Raw genomic sequence first — 25,176 nt, 5'->3', positions numbered from 1 at the left:
TTTACAGTGGTGTCATGAAACCTGGTCTTAATGCATTCTAGGACCCACTGGCTCGGCAAATCTCGTAAGTGTTAAATTAATGGAACAAAACCCTTATTTGATCCAATTAAATGTATATTGCAACTTAGTAGAGTCACAGTCACTGAGTGAGCCCCAGCAATGACTAAGGATATACAGCGGAAATGGCACCTTTCTAAGAATAACAGAATAACAGAGTTGGAAGGGAGCTTGGAGGTCTTCTAGTCCAACTCCCTGCTAAGGCAGAAAATCCTATATCATTTCAGCCGAATGGTTATCCAATCTCTTCTTAAAAACCTCCAGTGCTGGAGCACCCACTTTTGGAGGCAAGTCATTCCACACTGATTAATTGTTCCGTCAGAAAATTTCTCCTTAATTCTAGGGTGCTTTCCTCCTTGTTTAGTTTCCATCCATTGCTTCTTGTCCTGCCCTCAGGTGGTTTGGAGAATAGCTCTTCTTTGTGGCAGCCCCTGAGATATTGGAACACTGCTATCATGTCTCCCCTAGTCCTTCTTTTCATTAAAGTTAGACATACCCATTTCCTGCAACTGTTATTCATAAGTTTTAGAGTTTTAATCCAAGCTAGATATTTACAGGACTTTTGAACAATTGAATTCTTGGAACAATTAAAACAACTCTATATTTCTCTGGTGTATGTAGCTGTTTTGAAAAGTCATGTTTCTATTGGGTGCGCATGCACAGATAAATTATGATTTCAAAGGATTGCAAAGCCTCAGTTGATGTGTTCTTGAAATGTAGGTCTCAATCATGAAATGGGTTTTCTTTTTCTTTTAGGCTATTAGACATTTTATCTACGAGGAAAGACCCCAGGGGCTGACTGGGCATATTTTGTTAGATGGCATGGGCCTGCCAACACATTTTAAATGCATGTCTGGATATGTAGTACAGGTAAGCCTTTGTTGCTATATTAATCCACATATTTTATTTCCCAGCAGCCTGTAGTATAGAACACCTTTTCATTTCTCAATCACTGCCGTTTATTTGTTATAAATTGGCCAAATAGAATGGTTTGCTTCAGCAATACATTCCAATATCCTCTGTGCTTCTATTGTAGAATCTAAGAATATTGTTAAACAAAATATACAGATGCTGAAGATTTAAACAGGAAGAGGAAATGAAATGTAAAAGAATGTCCAGGGGTTGTAAAATTAGAAATGAATACAGGTAGTTCTCGACTTACAACAGTTCATTTAGAGACTGTTCCAAGTTACAAAGGCAATGAAAAAAAATGACATGATGGTTTTTCACTCTTACAATCGTGATTAGGTGATAAAAATTCACACACTGACTCGTATTTATGACAGTTGCCGTGTCCTGGGATCACGTGAGTATATTTTGTCATCTTCTGACAAGCTAAATCAATGGGGCAATTTAACAACGGTGTTACTAACTTCACAACTGCAGTGATTCGCCTAACAACTGTTGCAAGAAAGGTTGTAAAATGGGGCAAAATTAATTTAACCACTGTCTTACTTAGTGACAGAAATTTTGGACTCAATTGTTGTTGTAAGTCGAGGAGTACCTGTATACTAGGGGTGGGGGATGGAAGTCTTGGAAAATCCTATGCATGTGGGAGCATGTCAGAATATAAAATCTATCTCTGCTTTGAGAGGTTTTTACAGGAATGCAGACCCTATAGTATATACAATTCTGTGAATGCTCAATACCCTCTTAAGTGTCTAACAATGACTGTACAATAGCAGTCTAAACAAGTGTAATGTCCAAATGACAATGTCCAGTTGTTTTTCTTAATCTCTAAGGATGACATAGTGATGGGGACCTTGACAGTCAGAGAAAATTTAATGTTTTCAGCAGCCCTCCGGCTACCTTTATCTATGAACAAATATGAAAAGAAGCAGAGGGTTGAACAAGTTCTCAAGGAATTGGATTTGGCTAAAGTTGCAGATTCCAAGGTATCATCTATACATACATTTAGCCCAAATGTACCAATATTTAGCGGTGTAAATATTTATGCCTAGAAACAATGGTACAAACTCGCCAAAATATGTCTGTGGGTTGCAAGAAAGCTGCGGCTTGGTGTTTGTCCACCTTTGACCTAATCAGAACGTGAGAGAAATTTAAGTCCATTAGTATTACTCTATTTTGCAAGAACAACGATCCCTGAGTGTTATAGGAACTGCAGTTGGGGCTCTGCTGAGCTTGTAGAAAGCATCCAGTCTGCAGCTGCTGTATCAGTCTTATCTTAACGTAATGTAGCAGCTGAAGGGCCTGCAAAAATGAGGAATTGTGGATCATCTCATCCGCATCAGAGGTGGGTTCCTACTGGTTCGGTCCGGCCGAATAGGTAGTAATTTGGCTGGACACGTGACCGTACTGTTCTATCCTGGGTACCACCAACTTTATTTTCGGTTCTGCACATGCTAATAGCAATAGCAATAGCAGTTAGACTTATATACCGCTTCACAGGGCTTTCAGCCCTCTCTAAGCGGTTTACAGAGTCAGCATATCGCCCCCACAGTCTGGGTCCTCATTTCACCCACCTCGGAAGGATGGAAGGCTGAGTCAACCTTGAGCCGGTGAGATTAGAACCGCTGAACTGCAGATAACAGTCGGCTGAAATGGCCTGCAGTACTGCACCCTAACCACTGCGCCACTTCGGCTCTACTAATCTATGAGGGAAGATTTGTTCAAGGCGGCCATTTTGTGAGTGCCTCAAGGACATGCATGTTCTCAAAATCCCAGTGGCCCAAATGCACCCAGTGATCCAAAGAGGTTGCCTCTTAAAACAGCTGTGGTGGTGCAGTGGTTAGAATGCAGTATTGCAGGCTAATTCTGCCCACAGCCAGGGGTTCGATCCTGACGAGCTCAAGGTTGATTCAGCCTTCCATCCTTCTGAGGTCGGTAAAACGAGGACTCAGATTGTTGGGGGCAATATGCTGACTCTGTAAACTACTTAGAGAGGGTCTGTAAAGCCCTGTGGAGTGGTATATAAATCTAAGTGCTATTGCAATCTTTAGGTGAGGTCTTATGGATTTTTCTGGCAACAAAGGATCACATGAACTCCATACGAATGTGCATTCTTTCACCAGTGTAAGAGGACAGGTTGCTTAAGATAACCATCTGAGATCCCTTATTCTATTCAATTAATGCAGGGGTGGGTAATCAATCTTCCCATGTGAGAAATGGGGCTGTTGTGAAGGGCCAAACCAATAGGGTTGTGAAGATGCATAGGCACACACACCCATCCACACATATATGTACATTGGAAAAGAAAAAAAAGCAGTCACCTTCAAAATAAAAGCAGTGCAGTTGTATTGCACACATGGCATGCGCTTAATTTACATTTGATTTCTAATTACTGATTGATCCCATGCGAGCCAGATGGGGACGATGGTCAAAATGCTGAATGTGGACTGAGGGCCCTAAAATACCTGGCATTCCGGGTTCCCATATTCTTTCAGTGATGTCCCATTTGATAAAGTCAGTTGTTACCAGGAACTGACATTATTAAAGTATTTTATGCTGAAATGTTTTTTCCCCCTACTGTTCATGAAATGTTACATTTCCATGAGGTTTATTTTGTCATTTCCTTTGCTGCTCCAGGTTGGCACCTATTTTGCTCGTGGAGTTTCAGGGGGGGAAAGGAAAAGGACCAGCATTGGATTAGAACTCATTACTAACCCAAAGTGTTGTTCTTAGATGAACCAACAACAGGACTGGATTCTAGCACGGCCAATGCTGTCCTGCTGCTCTTAAAAAGGTAATCTGTGCCACAGGTAGTGCTCGACTTACGGCCGTTCGTGTAGCGACCTTTGAAGTTACAATGTAAAATAGTGGCTTACAGCCAGTCCTCGCTCTTACGACCACTGCAGATGTTTGCTTAATCATTGTGGCAAAAAAAGTGTTTGTAAAATTGTGTGCAACTCATTTAAACAATGGAAATGTCAGGCTCAACTGTGCTTATAGGTTGAAAACCGCCTGCACCAGGGGTGGGATTCAGTCAGTTCAGACCGGTTCAGATGAACCAGTAACTTTGACGATCAGCTGAGAGCGAACCAGTTCACTCCGACAATCAGGTTGGCCCACCCATCTATCCTTGCACTTTACTTACCCATATCCTCTCAGCTGATTAGCGCAGCAGAGCGGATTGCTGCGCCTCAGCTGTGTCACTCCCCAAAAAGTAACGTGGAAGTAAGATTTTGTAAAACTGTGCACGCACACGCAACACGCAATCACTGAACCGATTGTTAAACCGGCAGGATCCCACCACTGACCTGTACTTGTGTCATTCCTGGTGGCCAGGAGAATCTTCTTCATTGTGTGTCATTAATTCATTTCATTACACTGGTTGGAATGTAGTATAGTAGGCAAGCTCTAGAGTTCGATCCTTAAGGGGGTCAAGGTTGATTCAGCCATCCACCCATCCATGCATCCGAGGTCGATAAAATGAGTATTCAGATTATTTGGGAGAGTATGCTGACATTTGCAAATCACTCAGAGAGTGCTGTAAAGCACATACATACATACATACATACATACATACATACATACATACATACATATAGAAAACTCAATTTGCTATGATCAGTACATGCTGTAAATTTAGCAGTTTAATGAAGGAACATGTTTCATTTAGATTTTTTCTTCCAAAATAAAAAAAAATAAATGTTCAATATGTCTTTTGTACGTTTGCTAAAATAAATGTGTGTAGTGTCATAATACACTAATACACAAAATGCATAATACAGATAATGCAGGATTTGGGTTTGGCTAGTCTAGAAAAAAAAGAAGGACTAGGTGGGGACATGATAGCAGCATTGCCACAAAGAGAAGGGGGTGGTCAACTTATTTATCAAAGCACCTTTATGCAGGACAAGAAACAATGGATGGAAATTAACCAAGGAGAGAAGCAACTCGGAATTAAGGAGAAACTTTCTAACAGTGAGAACAATTAACTAGCTTGCCTTCAGAAATCATGGACACTCCATCACTGGAGATTTTTAAGAAGAGACTGGACAGCCACTTGTCTGAAATGGTATAGGGTCTCCTGCTTGCATAGGGGGTTGGACTAGAAGACCTCCAAGGTCCCTTCCAGCTCTGTTCTGATTGATTGATGGCTATGGTTCAGAACTGGGCTAAAACAGGTGGTTTTAGCTGAGCAGGGGTAAGGCTATAAGACCCTCAGCAATTTTTGACTGTGGTAGCTTCATTCAAGACCCTAATCCATTTTCTCATTTCAAGCTGTATGTATTATACTTTGATGCAGAGCACTTAAAAGCAAAGTGTTCTTACATGAGTTAATGGTCTTCCCTGTGTTGCACTCAGGATGTCACTGCAAGGAAAGACAATCATTTTTTCAATCCATCAGCCCCGGTACTCTATTTTCAAGTTGTTTGACAGCCTGACATTACTTGCTGCTGGAAGGCTATTGTATCACGGGCCAGCTGACAATGCGCTTCCCTATTTCAAAAGTCTTGGTGAGTTTTTAACGGGGTGCGCCCCATTCTTATCTTATTTCATTAGCCCTCTGCTTTTCTGTTTGAGGAATTAACATTCCAGTATAGAATGGAAAAGGTATCATTTTAATTAAAAAAAAAAAAACACCAGTTAAAATCAGTGGAATACAAACTCCAAGTGAAAAATGTCTGGCTGAAAAGGAAGAATTTGATCTTTCCTAAAGGCAGAGAAAGTGGAGCTGAACACAAGGCAATGCATTTCCATCATTGAGAGTTGTTACAAGTACAAATTATGTGCCTGTGAATATTTGGACAGTAAGAAATATATCTTGAGCAATGGTTAGTGAGAAAAAGTATTTAAGGAAATACATTGCAGAGATAAGCAAAGCCTGGCACCTGGTTATCTATGTGCGATCTGGAGGAAAATCTAAGAAAATGGAGCTTTGCTTACTTCTGTGAAGCCTTGAAGATCTGGCTTTTTCGGCAGACTTTGGATGGTGTGTGGGTGTGTGTGGGTGTAGGTAGGTAAGTAGGTAGGTAGGTAAATAGATAGGATGGGTGGATTGGCTTAATATAGCTACTTGATGTTTGATTGTTTTCATAACAATCTTCTCCCCAGAATGGATATTTGGCAAATGTCACTATTGTATTTTTTATTTTTTAAATTGCTGTTTTAACGCTAATCATTCTACTTTTAAACTGGTTAGAATTGTGATAGACATTGGGATAGGTTATACACTGGATGAAACAAGTGGCAAGAAAACATAAAATAAAAAATGGTTCATATGTTTGTGTCTGGGAATGAAAAGCAGAAGGAAATAATCTGAGTTTAAAAATCTCTTGGAGCAGGGATTCCTAGCCTGTTTGCGCCATGGCCCTTTTGAGAGTCTGATAAAACCTGCAAATCCCTTTTAAGACTGACTGACTGAATGATTAAATGCAACCCCCCCCCCCGCCATACACTGCTCCATAAATCATGTATTGCAAAGGAAACAAATTATGCTCAAAAATCTAAATCATATCTAATATCTTATCTAAATACTAACAAATATATATGCCTCTTTATTAATCCATTTCATAACAAGAATATGCCCGTTTTTAGGACATACTAATTTTGGACAGTAAGATTTATTGAAATTAAACAAGACATTTTTGGAGTCTAGTGATCATAAATTTGTTGTGTGCTTGCTTTATTGAATGAAAAATTGTGTTTCAGTTGGGGTCAGAAATCCCCGCAGATGAAACTCAAAATAAGTCCTTAACTCCTCTGCCTCCTTGTGGTTAATGCTACAAAGCACAGTTTAACAAACAGCAACCTCTTATTATCTGATAAAGGACCTCAGAAGGCTCAGAGCAACTCAGCGTTAAACAGTTCATATAGAATTTAAAAAAAACTTTTAGGGCCTGGCAAATGGCATCTGGTACAGCCTTTTGGCTCAGATTTAATACAGATATGTTGCAATAGATGGGAGTTATTAAACCTCACTGTCTGGAGAAAGGTCAGTGCTAGATTATCCCTAGATTTATATTTGTAGTTTGAGATGTTTTCCTATATAAGTCACAACCCCTGGTATGCCCAATATGGGAGGAAGGTCACACTTCCACTCTCTGTCTTCGACTCGTCACAAGAGACCATCCAGACAGAAACCCAATATTTTTTTACTGTTGCCTTTTTGCTACATTTGTTATATTTATGCTGATATGCTCTCCCTTTATTTATTTATCAGCATAAATATAACATCTATCTATCTATCTATCTATCTATCTATCTATCTATCTATCTATCTATCTATCTATCTATCTATCTATCTCTATATCTATATCTATATCTAATCTATCTCTATCTCTATCTCTATCTCTATCTCTATCTCTACCTCTACCTCTACCTCTACCTCTACCTCTACCTCTACCTCTACCTCTACCTCTACTATCTATCTATCTATCTATCTATCTATCTATCTATCTATCTATCTATCTATCTATCTATATCTATATATATATGGAAAAAACAAACAGTTGCCAGTTAATGAGGGAGGGAGGATTCGCTTTTCTGAATCTGGAGTTGCACCACCATCTTATTTTTTATTATTGTATTATATTGTATTGTATTTATTTATATTTCACATTTCTAGACCACCCCTCTCTCACATGCTTAAGAAGCCAATAACTGGAGTTCATTTTCCTATTTGGCCAACTTATAAATATAGATATAAAGCTAGTCCTTGACTTATAGCAGTTCATTTAGTGGCGGTTCAAAGTTGCAATAACACTGAAAAAAGTGACTTATTATATTACTGCTTTTCACACTTACGACCGTTGCAGCACCCTTAAAGTCACATGATCAAAATTTGGGTACTTGGCAAACTGACTCATATTTATGATGGTTGCAATGTCCCGTGGTCATGTTATTACATTTTGCAACCTTCTGACAAACAAAATCAATGAGGAAACCAGATTCACTTAGCAACTGCTTACCAACAACAATTCACTTAACAACTGTGGTGAGAAAGGTTGTAAAATGAGGCAAAATTCACTTAACAAATGTTTCACTTAGCAACAGAAATTTTGGACTCAGTTGTAGTTGTAACTCAAGGACTACCTGTATAGCCCCTTTGGTTGGATGGGCAGTTTTGGGATCTAAATATAGTAAAACTCTGGTATCTCTGAAAACAATTACGACAGTTAGAAAGTTCTGGTTTATAGTGTCTAATTTAAAAAAAAGATTTGTTAGTACCTTTTTGGCTATCCCTCATAAAGCATGATGAAGTAGCCAAATTGGATATAACTAATAACACACCAAGTTGTAATTGCTTTATGAGTTTTCATTAAGACTGCTGTGGTAATGAATTTTTTTTTTAAAAAATTCCTTATAGGTTTTGTGTGCGAACCGTACAACAACCCTGCTGATTTCTTTCTGGATATCATCAATGGGGATTCCTCGGCGGTTGCAGCAAGTAAAATGACAATTCACAGCGCAAGTATGAATGACAATAGCACTTAGGCTTATATACCACTTCATAGTGCTTTTACAACCCTCTCTAAGCGGTTTACAGAGTCAACCTATTGCCCCCAACAATCTGGGTCCTCATTTTACCCACCTCGGAAGGATGGAAGGCTGAGTCAACCTTGAGCCAATGAGATTTGAATTGCTGAACTGCAGCTAGCAGTCAGCTGAAGTAGCCTGCAGTACTGCACTCTAACCACTGCGCCACCTCGGCTCTATTGTGGAAGAAATTGGGGTGTGTGTGCATTGCCCCTGAGCCAGCCGCACGTGGGTAGTTGTTTCAGAAAAAAGAATTAACTCATTAGCACCCTCAAAGTGAGGTGGGAGATTCTGCTTCAAGGGGCCTTTTCTCTTTCCTATACTCCAGCTCCAAAATAAAAAAAGAGAACTGTCTGGGCAGAACAGCCAAAATAATCTCAGCGAGGTGATGAAAGGCAAGGAAGGAATGAAGGCATTATAAATAAATATATTTATAAAATTCATTTGTAAGGATGCAAGCAATCCTTGCTTAGTGACTGGCTGCTTAGCAACCATTTGAAGTTGGACGCCCCCCAAAGGTACTTATAACTTGGATTTGAATTTCTGAGGGCTAGTCCACCCTTCCTCACCATTACGTGATTGCATTTTGGATGCTTGCCAACTAGTCCACAATTATGGCCATTTGTAGTGAACCATAGTCATGTGACTGTAATTTACATTTTTTGCTTTGTTGCCAGAAACTGGCATTTACTTCTGGCTTCCAGGAAAAATCCCTTCGCAGTCAATAGGCTTTGTTTAACTGGCTTGACTTATGATCGTAATTTGAGGTTCAATTACAACTGTACATCAAGGACTACCCGTACACACACACACACACACACGGACGTACACACACACACACATATACTGATTTGTTCATTCATTCCTGGTTAGCATCCAATTCTTGTTTAAATTATTTTGCATTCCTATCATTTATTTCAGTATTTTTCAAACTTTGGAATTTTAGTGTGGACTTCATGCTGACTGGGGAATTCTGAGAGTTCAAGTCCGTATATCTTAAAATTGCCAATTTTGAGAAGTCTTTCAATTAAAAAGAATATTCTAAAGCTTGCGATGACACGTCATCACATGACATATCACAACCGTTTCCCCTTCACTAAACTGGGGGTGGGCATGGCCAGCATGTGATTCATATGGCCTGTGAGGCCACAAATTTGACACCCCTATTTTAGAGAGTTTGAACATGTATGTATATGTATGTATGTGTCAGTGGTGGGATTCAAATAATTTAACAACCGGTTCTCTGCCCTAATAACCAGCTGGGTAGGCATGGCTCGGTGGTCATGTGACTGGGTGGGTGTGGCCAACTCAACGTCACTCATGTCGATGGGCGCTTCGCCTTAGCTGTGATAATGTAAAAGGGTTAATTGGAGAGGCAGTTTCTGTAAGCAGGGCAATAAAGATTAGGCCAGAAACAACACCAGAATGTTTCCTTCCTGCCTTCCTTACAGGATTAGCCCTGTAAAGTGGAAGGAAACAAAAGGAGATTTCTTCCAACAACCGGTTCTCCAAACTGCTTAGAAAGTTAACAACCAGTTCTCCCGAATAGGTGAGAACTGGCTGAATCCCATCACTGGTATGTGTATATAGTGGTGGGATTCAAATAATTTAACAACCGGTTCTCTGCCCTAATGACCAGCTGGGTAGGTGTGGCTCAGTGGTCATGTGACTGGGTGGGTGTGGCCAATTCAACGTCACTCAGGTCGATGGGCACTTCGCCTTAGTTGTTACAATGGTAACAAGGGTTAACTGGAGAGGCAGTTTCTCTAAGCAGAGCAATCAAGATTAGGCTAGAAACAACACCAGAATGTTTCCTTCCTGCCTTCCTTACAGGATTAGCCCTGTAAAGTGAAAAAAAACAAAATGAGATTTCTTCCAACAACCGATTCTCCCAACTACTTAGAAAGTTAACAACCGGTTCTCCCCAATAGGTGCAAACTGGCTGAATCTCACCACTGTTATACATACCAACATAAACACACTGCACATACACACAGACTTATTTGTAATTCCACTCTGAGGAGCTATTGATTTGGATACTGAAGAAAACGTATCTGAAAACACTTGTCTTTTGCTGCCTTCCTTCATAGGCTGTTTTAAGATTATTATTAAGATTATTTTTCTCAAACCGCTTTGAAAAGCAGTGAAAAACTGCAAAATCACATGAATCTGGAATCATGGTAGAGATCAGCGGCTGCTCACCGGTGGAAAAGTGGCTGTTTGCAAAAGACAGATATGACCTAGAACATAAACTGTGGATCAACTGACCTGTATGTTTCTCTCGTTTTATTTGAATGCATTAATTTGGCTTTTTGTTGTCTCTCGAACAGTTCTGGAGGCAACGGAAAGGGAACAGGAGACCATTGCTGTAACATTAGCAGTACAGTTTTCTAAATGCAATTTCTACAAAAAAATGCTTGAAGAACTGGATGTACTGTCTAAGGAGCAGAAAAGATTAGGAACAATAATTAAAGGAATTCCATATTCCACTCCTTTTCTTCATCAACTCAAGTGGTTAGCCAGGCGCACATTTAAAAATTTGATAGGCAATCCACAAAATTCCACAGCCCAGGTAAACAAAGTGGCCTCCTCCTCCTGCTTGATATATTAAGTATTAACCTGTACATGTTTGATATATTATGAAATAACCTGTATATGTTTAAGTGTTTTTTGATATAGCTAATCAGTGGCAGATCTAGAATTATTGCATTTAGGCCTATTTATAAATGGAGTCTTTAAAATCCTTAATGCTCTCTGGGCTTGGTTGTTCTCTTGCAGAACATTTCATTACCCAACTAGAGTAATCATAAATGCTGAAGAAGTCTGGGAATGAAGTTGCAAAGTAAAATCAAGCCATGGCTTCCTTCTCTAGTCATCTTCCGGATAATGAAACCACCTTCGAGCATTAATACATCATAGCTAATGTAATAATAGTAATTATTAAATTTTCTGCACAGAGAGGCCATGAAGTTAAAAAGTTTTGTTATGTGTGCTAGTCTTATGTGGATCTTATAAATTGCTTTGTAAAAATTTGACCTTGTGACAGGAATTATGATTTTAGGAGCTTACAATTTCCCCCTCAGCTAAGAGCTCTGACTTTTTCTCACAATCATTTCTATCTCCCTAACCTCATTATAGATGGATTTTTGAAGGCATTCTTCTAAAAGCCCTTACATTTCATGGAATTAATCCCTTTTGTTAATCCTCTTAAATGGGTCTAGCTATGATCCTTGTTTCCCACTCCAATTGTTTAATGGTAGAATAAGTGCCGGCCTTTGGATCTTTCCGCAGCTCTCTTGAGCCTAGAACCACGTTTAAGAGCTTCCTGTCATTTTTATTGAGGCAATCCTTCCTGTTCAACACTTCAGAGCAGCCTGTTACCATCACCTTAGCTGAGATTTTAATTATATGCTTATTCTTCAAAATAAAAATCTTAGATATCCGTCAGCTTGATTATGATAATTGGTGCCACAATCCTAGGCATATTTATGTAACAGTAATCCCCATTAACCAAATAGTAATTCTGCATAGTCATTAGAATTACTTGGTTAACACATTCAAGCATAGTTTACTTTATTTTAATGCCCTCCACCCTAAACTCCTGCTGTACAGTGACTTTGGAAGTCCATAGAGTTCCCAGACAGGAATTCTCAACTAATTAAATTACGGAAACTAAAGATTCTACATCAAATGATTTGTTGGTTAGGCCAAAATCAACTCAACTCAACCTAACTTAACCCAACCCTACCCACCACTTAGTATGTTTTCAAAACTTGGATAAGGTTGGATTTACATATATGCAAAATAGACTTTGATTGTGGAATAGTGGGTTATAGGAATCCAATTAACTGTCTCTTAGTCATCGGACTATGCCTAAGAGATAGGTACCATTGGTTAGTACAATGTAAGATACATACCTCCCAAGCCAAGACTACCAGATATGGGTACAAAAATGGGAGGTTTCTATAACTATTTGATTCCATTTAGTGGTTGACTAGATTTTTGCAGTTTAGATCACCCTCCTAGTTGTAAAAGCAGGTGTTTCCCATCCCTATTCTCCCTATCCTTTCCTAGGCATTGGAATGGAATATTTGTCATATCATGTAAACTGAGGAACTACAGAAAACAGCTATATTTCATAAGCTCCTTAATTTGTCAAAACATTTCATCCCTGTTTCATTCTAACATTGATAATTTGAAGTACCCTTTCTTCCTAGATAGCTATTATCACAGTCATGGGAATAATTACTGGAGCTGTTTTTTCTGGCGTGAAAAACGATGCAACTGGCATTCAAAATAGGTTAGTTAATGTAAGAAACATTTTTCTAAACCAAATGCACCTTTCTCAATTAATAGTTTAACTTTTGAGATTAGCAGGGCCTAGAACAATTCTACTAAAAAAATGTTAGCATCACAATCTCCAATATTGTTTTATTAGTTTGCTCATTTGCTTGTTGTCCTAGGAAATTAGATAAACAACTTCACATCAGTTTCGATTATTTGATCAAAGTATTGTGTTTTGTTTTTGTTTTGTTTTGCTTTGAGGAAAATTAGGCAATTTCCATTGGGAATGTCCCAAGGGAGATCAAGAACATCAAAATGTTGGGTGTGATTGGGCAATAGAAACTATTTTTCTTTTGGAAATTTTAAGATGCTAATGGGGTCTCTGAGCTTGGTTATTTTCTTGCAGATGTTTCATTACCAAACTAGGTAATATCATCAGTTCACTAAGGACCCCAAAGTTCAACCCTGAGCTACAAATATTCACTTCTATTGATGTCTTATACTCTTTTATGGGCTTATATTGCATGCCTTTTCTAGTAACCAAGCCCTTGATGCTTCTGGTTTCCAGTATAGTTAAAAGTGCATCTATTTTTGATTGGCAAAAGCCACTGTGTACAGAGTGGCTATGCCCTTATTATCTGTATTTCAGCAGGAGAGATAGGACTTCCTGGTTGCTGTGTTGTATCATGCAGCAACCAGCCACTATATTTGGGTTCCAGATGACCACTAGACAGAAGCAAAGTCTTAAGCTTTCTCTACTTCTTTGCTACCATCTAGTAGTCATTGGGTAAATTACAACATATTCATTCTGTATGTACCCCATGTAACGTTTTCCTCATTTGGAAGCACTCTTGATTTTCTTATATTGTGATCCTATCATGCTCTGTGTCATTAGTGCTTCATATTTGTGGTCCATATGTTCTCCCTTTCTAATTTTAACATTCTTGGGTTTTCTTGTAGAATTGGTGCTTTGTTCTTTTTGGCAACGAATCAGGTTTTGAACAGTATTACAACCGTTGAACTTTTTATCACAGAAAAAAGGATATTTATGTAGGTAAATCTGCATGTAATGGAACATCACAGGTTTTTTTTCTTATAGTTCATAATTGCATTTGTTTACTCTTTGGTTAATCATTTGTTGGTTTCATTCACAGTGCCCATGCATGTTCTTTTGACCTATTGTTTGCAACAAACTGTAGTCAGTATCCCCCTCCCCTCCCCCAAGCGGAAGGCCCAGTCTCATGTTGAGTTATCCCCACAGAGAGTTGGCCGGGGTGAGGAGTCCCGCAGCAAGTTATCCTAAACCCCTCAATTCATGAGAACTGGAAGATTGTATTTCAATGTCTTTTTGACTTTGTTACTATTATGGTTCCGAGCAATGCTCCCAAACGCTTCAAGACTCCTTGGCTTCCTAAAAAAATCCTGTTTATTGGGTACATCATATCAGCACAGTCAAATGTGAAACCAGCACTGAATAATTCTGAATAATGAATAGTTTTTGGTATAATTAAAGAATAGATACTGGCCACACCCTTGTGTCGCAGGTCATATTAGCCAACCAAGCAGGTGATGAATTTCTCAGCACTCCCTCCTGCCTTATTGCTGTTATGTCTGACTCTGGCACATTGGAGGAAAACATTCTACATTCCACAAGTCCCCCTTCCCCACTAATATGGCAACTAAGAAACAAAGCAAAAAAGAATATGGCTTCAGCTAGAATCTTTTTGAGCATTGACAGTTACCTTCAGTCCAAAACAATAATGAAGATTCTTACCTTAAGTATTCCAAGACTGAACATCCCTCTCTGTCTCAGGTATGATGGTATGAGTCTTCAGAGTCTAATTTTTTTAAAAAAAAATTCCATTCAGTGATGAACTTTTTCCACCTCTGCTTTGGGCAGCTGTTATTTATGACTTTAAAAGTCATATCCAATACCTTGATTTGGACTCAGAAGCAAACTAGCTCCCAATGCAGCTTGTGCAGCATAGGTGTTACACGTGCCATTCTTTGGGTGCCCAAGATGGCCGCATTCAGGGGTGGGTTTCTCGCCCCGTTCCAACTGGTTCGGTTGGAACAAAGCCGGCGGCATCCTCGCACATGCGTGCGGCGTCCTCGCGCACGCATGCGGTGCACGTGCACGGCACATGCATCGTACTAGCGTCTGTGTGCTCCAGCTGCTCCTGGAAGATCGCGCAGGCGCTGTATGCGTCCTGCGCATGCGTGGAAGCGCAGAATTCATCAAAACTGGGTAAGGAGCGGGCGCGGCGCGCGGCGGGCGCGGCTGGGCCCTTCGCCGTTCCCAGAAGTTACTTACTTCCGGGTTCGGCGACCAACCGGTTCGCAGGGACCGCCGCAAACCGGTTGAAACCCACCCTGGCCGCATTCTGCACAAGCTGAAGTTTCCAAAAACTTTTCAATGGTAGCTCTATGCATACAGCATATTGCAATAGACCAAATGGGAGATGAACAGGGCACAAGTAACCGAGCGGAGACCCTCCCTATGCAGGAAAGGGTATATAACTGTCACACAACATGAAGTTGAGCAAAGCCCATCAGAGACAAGGCTGCCACCTGCTGTTCAAGCAGGAGCCGTGAGTCCTGGAGGACCTCCAAATTACTCCCTGGGTGTGTCTGGAGTAGTGCAACCCCACCCAAGACCAAAGATGATAAACTCCTCGATGCAGAAGGGCTCACCCACTGCTACTCCATCCAACCAGAGTTCTGCTGAAGTATGTTGTTCCCCATCCAGGTCCCCACAGCCTCCAGGCACCAAAAAAGAACACCCATGGTATCACTCACTTCACCCAGGATGGTGAATAGATGCAAATAGCGAATACGAAATGTAGCTAAAAAGACTATTTCATATTTAACTGAACATTTAAGTTAACTGAAGAAAATCCACTAAATTCCTACATGGGTCTAGGCCCCGATCTGAAATCCGCTATATGCATTTATTTGATTATTCTGGTTTGTGTATGTATATATGTGTACAAGTATCTTTTTTCTTGCAGACATGAATATATAAGTGGCTATTATAGAGTATCTGCATATTTCTTCTCAAAATAATAGCTGACATGATGCCAATGAGGACTTTGCCAGCATCATCCTCACCAGCTTGAATTATTCACAATAGGCAAGTGGAACTCAGTTTCTGCACCCTTTTTGTGGTACAGAGAAATGAGAGATATTGTTGCTTTCTGTTTTATTTATTAGAGTTTTAAACTTCTGCCTTTGTTACTTTTTAAATACCTCAAGACAGCAAACATACCTAATATTCCTTCCTCCTCCTATTTTTTTTTCCAGATAGAAAGGAACTAATCAAAATCACCCCAGGGTGCTTCCATGACTAAGGCTAGACTAGAACTCACAGTCCAGTTCCTATCCTGATGCCTTAAACACTAGCCCAAGTTGGCTCTCTTTAGTTATAATCGCTGTTATATGCAAACAACTGAACAATTGGATAGTTTATTCTCTCAGGGGAAGTATAAGGAGGCTGAAATTGGTTTAGAGCTTGCACTGAGAGCCACTTGGTGTAATGGGATGCTGGCCTAGAAATCAGAAGATCAGAGTTGTTGGTGTGGGGAAAATGGAAGGCAGGAATATAAGGTATTGCCATCTTAGGTTGTATTATAAAATGGTGGATAGAAATATAAGAATAAGAATAAATGGAAGAAGTGCTCAAGCATGGCCAAGCAATACAAAAAGTTTAAAAAGACAGTAATCCCGTCCCCAAAATTCCAAACCCAACTGTTTATGATTGCTAAGCAAATTCACTAGTTTTGGGAATGACAGAAATTCTCCAATGTAAAGGGAAAAATGCAACATCAAATAGTTTATTTCTATCCCTTACAGCAGGAGTCCTTAATCCCCAGGCTGCAGACTCCTACCACTCCACAGCCTGTTAGGAACTGGGCCGTGCAGGTGAGCAAAGCTTCATCTGCACACGTATGAGATCTAGGTAGCTCATGAAACTATCACCCCTCTCGGTCCATGGAAAATTGTCCACGAAACTGGTCGCTGGTGCCCAAAGGTTTAAGGAACACTGCCTTACAGTTCATGCCATCCTGGAAGGAAGGACATGGCTGGGTAGAAACTCTTCTGCAAGGGCCTAGCAATACACAAAATAAATTGGATATCCCACTTGCAAAATGCTTGATTGTGATAAATGAGTCTTGCAGGGATGCTAAGCTTTTTAAGACTTATGGGACAATTATAAAGTTGGGCTATTATTTCTGGGCTGCAAAAATCCGTCCACTAGAGGTTTCAGAGGAATATAGCAAACTCCAACTGTTTGTGCCCTTTTAGGATTGTCTGAAATGTTTGCAACTTAGATATGAAAGCCTTAATAAAATTATTTTCAACGACTTGTCAACACAAAGTACAAGCAGGAGAATCTTAGGAAATAAAAACAAATTCTGATATATGACATGGCAGTAAGCAACCGATTTCCTTCTGAGTGGACATGCAGAAGTACAGGTAGTCCTCGACTTATGACCATAACTGAGCCCAAAATTTCTGTTGGACAGTTATTTTGTCCCATTTTACAACCTTTCTTACCACAGTTGTTAGGTAAGCCACTGCAGCTGATAAGTTAGTAGCTTGGTTGGTAAGTGAATCTGGCTTCCACATCGAGTTTGCTTGCCAAAAGGTTGCAGAAGCGGGACATTTAACTGTCATAATACATAATAATGGCAATCACTCAAACACCACGGTTTTGATCACATGACCATGAGAATGCTGCAATGGTCGTTAAGTGTAAAAAATGGTCAGAAATCCTTTTTCTGCCGTTATAACTTTGAACAGCGACTAAATCAATAGTTGTAATTCGAGGACTACTTGTTTAAATCCCGGTTAAGGTTGTTACTAAGCATGTATGTACCTTTGTATGCATCCAACATATGTATATGTGTATATGTTAATTCCTTGCAGTTTCAAGCCAGTTTTGGCATCTTTCTTTATCATGATGCTTACTATTATATTAATTGCATATGCCTCTAGTTCTCTCGCTCTGGCTGTTGCGACAGGACAAAACGTCACATCAGTTGCGAACCTCCTGATAAATATTTGCTTTGTTTTATGATTGTGAGTGTTGCCTTTTAATATTTACTTGTTATATGTAGCTTGCTTATCTTTAAAAAGCTAGGTTCGGTATTCCGTTCATTGGCCTAAATGCTGGAAAACTCCACTATAAGCAGAATCAGAATTGGAACAATGCATCCCAATGCATGTTTGATGGTCAACCAGTGGTATAGTCAGGACAGAATTTAGAAATGTTATCCCTGCAATCCTTTCAGCAGGACAGATATAGCACTGTTCACAATAAGCCTAGCAGAACGGCTGCAAGGAAGAGATGGCCATAGGATAGTATGTCAGGGAATTGCGCAGTGGATGTCCAAATGAAATCAGAGACGCTGACACGAACTTGATGTTTACATAAATACAGGTAGTCCTCTACGTACGACCACAACTGACCCTAAAATTTATGCTGCTAAGTAAGAAAATGTATTGCATTTTGCTCCATTTTACGACCTTTTCTTCGCATATTTGTTAAGTGAATCACTGCAGTTGTTAAATGAGCAACACCGCTGTTAAGTGAATCTGGGATTTCCCATTGGTTTTGCTTGTCAGAAGGTCACAAAATGTGATCACATGACCCAGAACACTGCAACCGCCATAAATATGAAGCAGTTGTCAAGTATCTGAGTGTAAATCACATGACCAGATAGTCATAAGTGTGAAAAATGGTCATAAGTGTGAAAAATGGTCATAAGTCACTTTTTCAAGTGCTGTTGTCACTTTGAATGGTCACTAAATGAACAGTTTTAAGTCGAGGACTACCTGTAAATATTTTTTGCATCTATATTTTTACAGCAGACAAGATAGGCAGACAGGAGCATCATGAGGTAAATCACAGAGTACACAGAAGAAAAAGGCGGGGGGAAAGGGAAACTCCCCCTCTATACCCACAGCAACCAATCATAGCGCAGATTGCCTCACACAGGAGCCATATTCTCCAATCAATCAACTACAACTGTGTGTTCTGGCTCATTGTACAAGCCCAAATATTATCAGGAATTAAAAAGTTTCTGATTGCACAGTTTAACATAGGAGTCCCTCAATAAATAAAAATAACTGGCAGTCTTGGAGGATTTTAGCTCCAAGCTAATTATGACCTAGGTTAAGTGTCCGTCCCCCACCTCAATATGTGGACATTAGCTTCCAGAACACTCTAACCAACTGGATCATTGTACAGTTTGACAGAAAGTAGCCAAAGGGGAACCTTAGTCCATATCCTCAGTCTTTAGGAAATCAGGCCACATAAGATGCATGAGACAGTATCCTGAATAACTAACTTCGTCTATCTATCTATCTATCTATCTATCTATCATCTATCTATCTATCTATCTATCTATCTATCTATCTATCTATCTATCTATCTATCATCTCTATCTATCTATCTATCTATCTATCTATCTATCTATCTATCTATCTATCTATCTATCATCTCTATCTATCGTATCTATCTATCATATCTATCTATCTATCTATCTATCATCTCTATCTCTATCTATCTATCTATCTATCTAATCTATCATCTCTATCTCTATCTATCTATCTATCATCTATCTATCTATCTATCTATCTATCTATCTATCTATCTATCTATCTATCTATCTATCTATCTATCTATCTATATCTATCATCTCTCTCTCTCTCTCTCTCTCTCTATCTATCTATCTATTATCTATCATCTCTATCTCTATCTATCTATCATCTCTATCTCTATCTATCTATATCTATCATCTCTATCTCTATCTATCTCTATCTATCATCTCTATCTCTATCTATCTATCTATCTATCTATCTCTATCTATCTATCTATCTATCTATCTATCTATCATCTATCTATCTATCATCTATCTATCTATCTATCTATCTATCTATCTATCTATCTATCTATCTATCTAACATCTCTCTCATCTCTCTCTCTATCTACAGTATCTATAATCTCTCTCTCCCCTTCCTCTCTCCCTCCCTCCCTCTCTCTCTTTATCTATCTACAGTATATCTATCTATCTAGCTATCTAGCTATCTAGCTATCTAGCTATCTAGCTATCTAGCTATCTATCATTCATTCATCCATCCATCCATCCATCCTTCCATCCATCCATCCATCCATCCATCCACCCATCCATCCATCCATCCATCCATCCATCCATCCAGTGGTGGGTTCCTGCCAGTTCTAACCTCTTCTATAGAAGAGTTTCCACAAATATACAGTGCCATTTAGAACCTGTTCCAGCTCCCTCTCCCCGCCCGTCCGCACATCATCAAGATGGGAGTTGAAGTCCACAAGTCTTAAAGCTGTCAAGTTTGAACATCCCTGGGGTTTTTTTTTCTCCTAAAGTGTTAGGGGTGCAAGGGTCTTGTAACTTGACAGCTTTAAGACTTGCATGCTTCAAATGCCAAAGTTTCTGAGCCAACATTTGGTTGCTAAGCAAGAGCGTTGTTAAGTGAGTTTCACCACATTTTACAAGTTGGTCACGCCCATCCAGTCAAATGTCTGCCAAGCCACTCCCACTCAGTCACATGGCCAGCAAGCCACTCCCACCCAGTCACATGGCTGGCAAGCCATTTCTACCTGGTCACATGGCCGGCAAGCCACTCCCATAAAGCAGGCCACACCTACAGAAGAGGTTCTAAAAATTTTGAAACCCACCACTGCATCCATCCATCCATCCATCTGTAATACAGGATAAGTTCATGAATCTGATTAGCTTAATTTAGACTAAATTAACCATAATCATAAAAGGTTCACTCTTAAAAGTATATAGGACACTTCATTGCTTTTTCTAGTTTTTTAACAGGGTTATCAACTCAGGAATTTGGGCCTGATTCTCTTTTCCTGGATACATGAAACTTGACAGATATTTTGCCTCTGGAAGCGACCCAGGGTCTTTAGTTGCTTTGGAGTTAGAAATATAACTTGTTTGCCATTCTTCCCTGCTACTAGTCTCCCCATTCAGATAACACAGGTTTGGGAGCATGAAAGGCACTCAAGTTTACATAATTGCAACTAATCATGGGATACCTGTGTCCTGATGGCCCCCATGACATTACTTTCATCTCCCATCTATGAGTTAGACAGGCAAAACTCAGCTTTAGTTGTTAGTTCTTTGCTTTTATTCTGCCACCCTCCAAAGGTATCTTTGGGGTGCATAGAATTTCTTAAACTCTGTCATCCAGTAATTTGGAAGTAAGGCAAACGATCAGGCATGATTAGAACCAGAGACAATAGAGTCAGCATCAGGGAGAGCGGATTTCATGTTGGGTTGTTTTCTTACAGATCAGGGATGAGTAGCTACCACTATGAATTGCTAGTACAGAAAGGCCAGTGACTTTCAATTTGCTGTCAAGAGAGAGCTTGTGTGTTTCCAAAGACAATATTCTTTTGAAAAAGAGCCTAAAATAGCAATCATAAATAAACAAATTGCAGGAACTTTGCTTCTCAGGAAACGTGAAAGTCACAAATCTTCCCGTATTCTGTATACTGTATATGCAGTGGCAATGATGGATGAGGAATGAATCCTGGATATAAATGCAAAATTCTTTTGTGGAGCTCTGGACAAAATTCTATGCCATAACAGATGTCTCTCCCTCACCCTTTTTTTTTCCTTGCAGGTTTTTTTCTGGTGTATTGGTAAATCTCACAACCATTACATCTTCGTTATCGTGGCTGGAATACTTCAGTATCCCTCGCTATGGCCTAAATGTAAATAATATTATCACTAGTTTTATTTGTTAGCTATTTGTGAAAGAACTCATCATCCGAACTATCAAACTGGTAGAATTGACTGGAGAATGGTCTTTTCTTCCTTGGCATGGCTTCATGTAGTCTCTTGGAGCTAAAGTGGACATGTTCCTGTTTAGGAAAATTGTCTTACATGCTTCCAGGATGTCAGTACCATTCAGCAGTTCCCAGGGATTCATGAAAGCTCTGCCATCCCCAAAGATGTTGGGATTTGAACACTTTACCTCCAAAGGTTGTCCTTGTTCATACAGACATGATACGCTAGAAGAGGGATGGGGAACTATGGCCAAGCTGGCTCAGGAAGTCTAGGAGTTGAAGTCCACAAGTCATAAGAAGCCATGGTTCCCCACCTCTGAGATAGAAGGACATTCTCTATTTGGCTTACAGCGGGATTGGGGAGGATCTGTTCCTTTTTTGAAGAGAAGTGGGTAATAGCAGTAGACTTATATACCGCTTCATAGGGCTTTCAGCCCTCTCTAAGCGGTTTACAGAGAGTCAGCATATTGCCCCCAACAATCTGGGTCCTCATTTTACCCACCTCGGAAGGAGGGAAGGCTGAGTCAACCCTGAGCCGGTGAGATTTGAACCGCTGAACTGCTGATCTAGCAGTAGCCTGCAGTGCTGCATTTAACCACTGCGCCACCTTGGCTTTGGGTGGGTGGGTGTGCTTTCCTACAGTCTTACTTGAAGCAAAACCCCACTTTTCAGAAGCAGCATTTGCAGAAGTGTTAGAAGACCATTCAAGTACCTTTTCTATTGTAATTATTGCTTGTCCTCTTCACTGGCGCCACCACACATTTTACCCATTTGCACAAGACACCCCTTTGGGGAAACATTGTTAATCTGCCTGTTATTCTGCTTTTATTCTTTTATTATTCATTGTTATTCTGCCTGCTAAGGAATTCTAGCACACCAGCTAAAGAACCATTTGAGGGATTGTAGGATATGTCCTGCACTGCACACATTGTCCAGACAGACATCCTTTGGTCTATTTCCATGGTTTCCTGTGAACCAGCTGTGTATTCAAGCAACCTAATATTTATAAACTAAATGAAGTACTGTTTAGTGGTGAGAAAACTACTTTCATGGAAGCTCTTTAGAAAATGTTCTTCTTCTCCAGAGCCAAGTCCAAGAAACTGCAATATTTTGAAGTTACAAACGGAAAAATGGAATAAATCGTAATCTAATGTTGACATCTAGTGGTTTATTTTGAGAACTTTGTGTGATTTCAGCTTTAGAAGAAAAATTCTATCCTACATAAGTAACTCCCACATAGTGGCAAAAAAAAAAAAGTGTATGTCTTTTAATACAATTTGGTAATTGGAAAAGATGGTACCAAGTTCTGATTTTTTTGCCACCCTAACTAACACGCTCTCCTCTTCTATAGTTGTACACAGGGTTTTGTGATGTGCCAAGAATCCTCAAAGGATCCCTTCCAACTCTATAATTTTTGAATGGGCAGTGTCTGTGATTTCAACTAAATATTCAAATGGATCTACCATTTGCAGTGCTTCTTAGGAGATTCAGAAAGAGGGATAGATCACGGTGTCATGATTCACACCACACATTAAAACATCTGGCTTTATTTGATGTAGCTTTGGTTAGGTTTGCTGTATGAACCATAGTTTACCTTATAAACCATAGTTTATGGCCTAGTGTGTTATATAGCTGCATATGAAGTGCTAAAGCTATGGATCCTCATCTATTTTGTACATGTGACTTATGCAGTTCATCCAAAAAATTGTTACAAACTGGTAAATTTGAACTGGATACTGCATGGGAGAGCAGAATAATAATATCTCCCTATTTATTAAGGCTTAAAAATTCTGATAATTTAGAACATCAACATAATGGGGCATCAATATCTCCCTATTTATTAAGGCTTAAAAATTCTGATGTTGCTTTAATTTTAGCAAAGCACTCTCATTCCTGTCATTTTGTTGCCTTTTAGGTCCAACTGCACGGGAAACCTTTCAGATAATATAAGCAAGTAATTCCATTATCTGTCTGTTTTTCAAAGGCTTTACAAATCAACGAATTTACTGGACTCAGATTTTGCACTGAAACCCCAGAAGGGGTCAACGCAACATGTGTTTCTACTTCTCCATATACAGTGTAAGCATCTGTCACATGGCAAACTGTTGAACCATCTAGAAAAGTAAAACAAACAAATAACAGTGCCCAGGTTTCTTTAATTATTACTCATGCTGTTTTTTTTTAAAGGAGATGTTTATTACGTAAAAATATTCAGGACTTGCTAGTGAATAAGGTATGGAACTGTTGCCAACTTGACGGGGGCAAAACGTTTGGAAGGGTGGCTTGCAGAGCATGTTGAGCGAAGCATCGTTCATGGGGCATTAAATTTGTTGCATCCTTGTGGAGGTTTATATTTTTATAATTGACTCTGAAGGTGTATATGCACCACACTTCTACTGGGGCTTCCAGAAAAGCAAAGAAAGCACACATGAAAACAACCGGAGAAGCATTCTTAGCATATTTCATTGTTATTCACCAAAATTTAAACTTTAAAAATATGATATTTCTGCCCAAAACTTGCTATTCATCTCTAGTTTTCTGCCACAACAAGGCATAGCAAACAATGAGTTTGCTTAATGACCATACTCTTAATGACTGTGGCATTCGCTTTATGACCGCAGTGTTTGCTTGATGACTGTCATGAAAAAGATTCAAAAATCATGGACTGGCTGTATTATGGGCGTAAGCAGAGGACTATCTGTATGAATTTACATCTACAAATAAAAAAAGTAAATTAAGAATTGCACTGTCCTAATACAAAAAATTTTAACCCCTGTTTTTAGATGCACTGGAGAAGACTATTTGGAAATGCAAGGCATTGGCACAACTTCTTGGGACTTGTGGAAGAATCACGTTGCACTTATATGTATGACTATAACTTTTCTCACATTTGCATATCTGAAATTGAAATTTCTGAAGAAGTATACTTAGCAAGAGACTATCCTTATTTAACACAGCATTGTACTTTTATAATAAACATTTAGTTCTTGTAACATACGGTATACAGTTCTTGAAACACCTTGCTGGCTCATATTTTGTAATAATTATGGAATTGCAATTGTTGTACAGCTATTGCCTTCAAACTGAGGGCCAGTTTAAGCCAATCTTTTTTGAAAAATAAAAGAGAACACGAAGCCCCTCAAAATTCTATCTGAGGTATCTATACTGCACAAGCCAGATATCTGATCTCTTGCAGTCCAAGAAAAAATGGACATAGAAGTCAATCCCTGGATGACTGGATGAGAAGATGGTATCCCCATAACAGACTTGATTGGCCAATAAGAGCAGGGCAGATCCTGGCTCCTGTCTGTATTGCTGGTATAATTAACGAGGCACTACAGATTCTCTGTATTAAGATTTATACTGGAAAGGAAAAATTCCATGTGACAGTGAGATAACTGAAGATAATTAGATTGTCTCAACTACAGAGGATGTCATAAAGATGTGTGTCTCTTAAAATGAGGTATCGTTATTACTTAGTAGTAAATGAAATGTGAAGACAAGTTCTATAATAGTACTGTCAATGAATTAGGGATGTGTAAAGA

General features: G+C 39.4%; 1 protein-coding gene across 1 annotated transcript; it reads left to right on the top strand.

Annotated features, from left to right (window-relative positions):
- Nucleotides 1-159: 159 nt before the first annotated feature.
- On the top strand, nucleotides 160-24,855 carry LOC116513309 (broad substrate specificity ATP-binding cassette transporter ABCG2-like). Its single transcript, XM_032224327.1, is given in 18 exon segments — nucleotides 160-215; nucleotides 814-845; nucleotides 848-927; nucleotides 1,800-1,952; nucleotides 3,604-3,682; nucleotides 3,685-3,760; nucleotides 5,326-5,477; nucleotides 8,330-8,434; nucleotides 10,830-11,071; nucleotides 12,717-12,799; nucleotides 13,744-13,833; nucleotides 15,795-15,838; nucleotides 15,841-15,879; nucleotides 15,882-15,908; nucleotides 17,703-17,865; nucleotides 21,466-21,556; nucleotides 23,616-23,710; nucleotides 24,415-24,855. Coding segments are annotated over 18 exon segments (1,755 nt in total). The 3' UTR covers nucleotides 24,563-24,855.
- The last annotated feature ends 321 nt before the right edge of the window (nucleotides 24,856-25,176 follow it).

The sequence above is a fragment of the Thamnophis elegans genome, chromosome 9 (assembly GCF_009769535.1).
Source record: "Thamnophis elegans isolate rThaEle1 chromosome 9, rThaEle1.pri, whole genome shotgun sequence".
In the NCBI taxonomy this organism is placed as follows: domain Eukaryota; kingdom Metazoa; phylum Chordata; class Lepidosauria; order Squamata; family Colubridae; genus Thamnophis; species Thamnophis elegans.
Note: the sequence above shows the minus strand (reverse complement) of the source record. Positions and strands in the feature narration are given on the sequence as shown.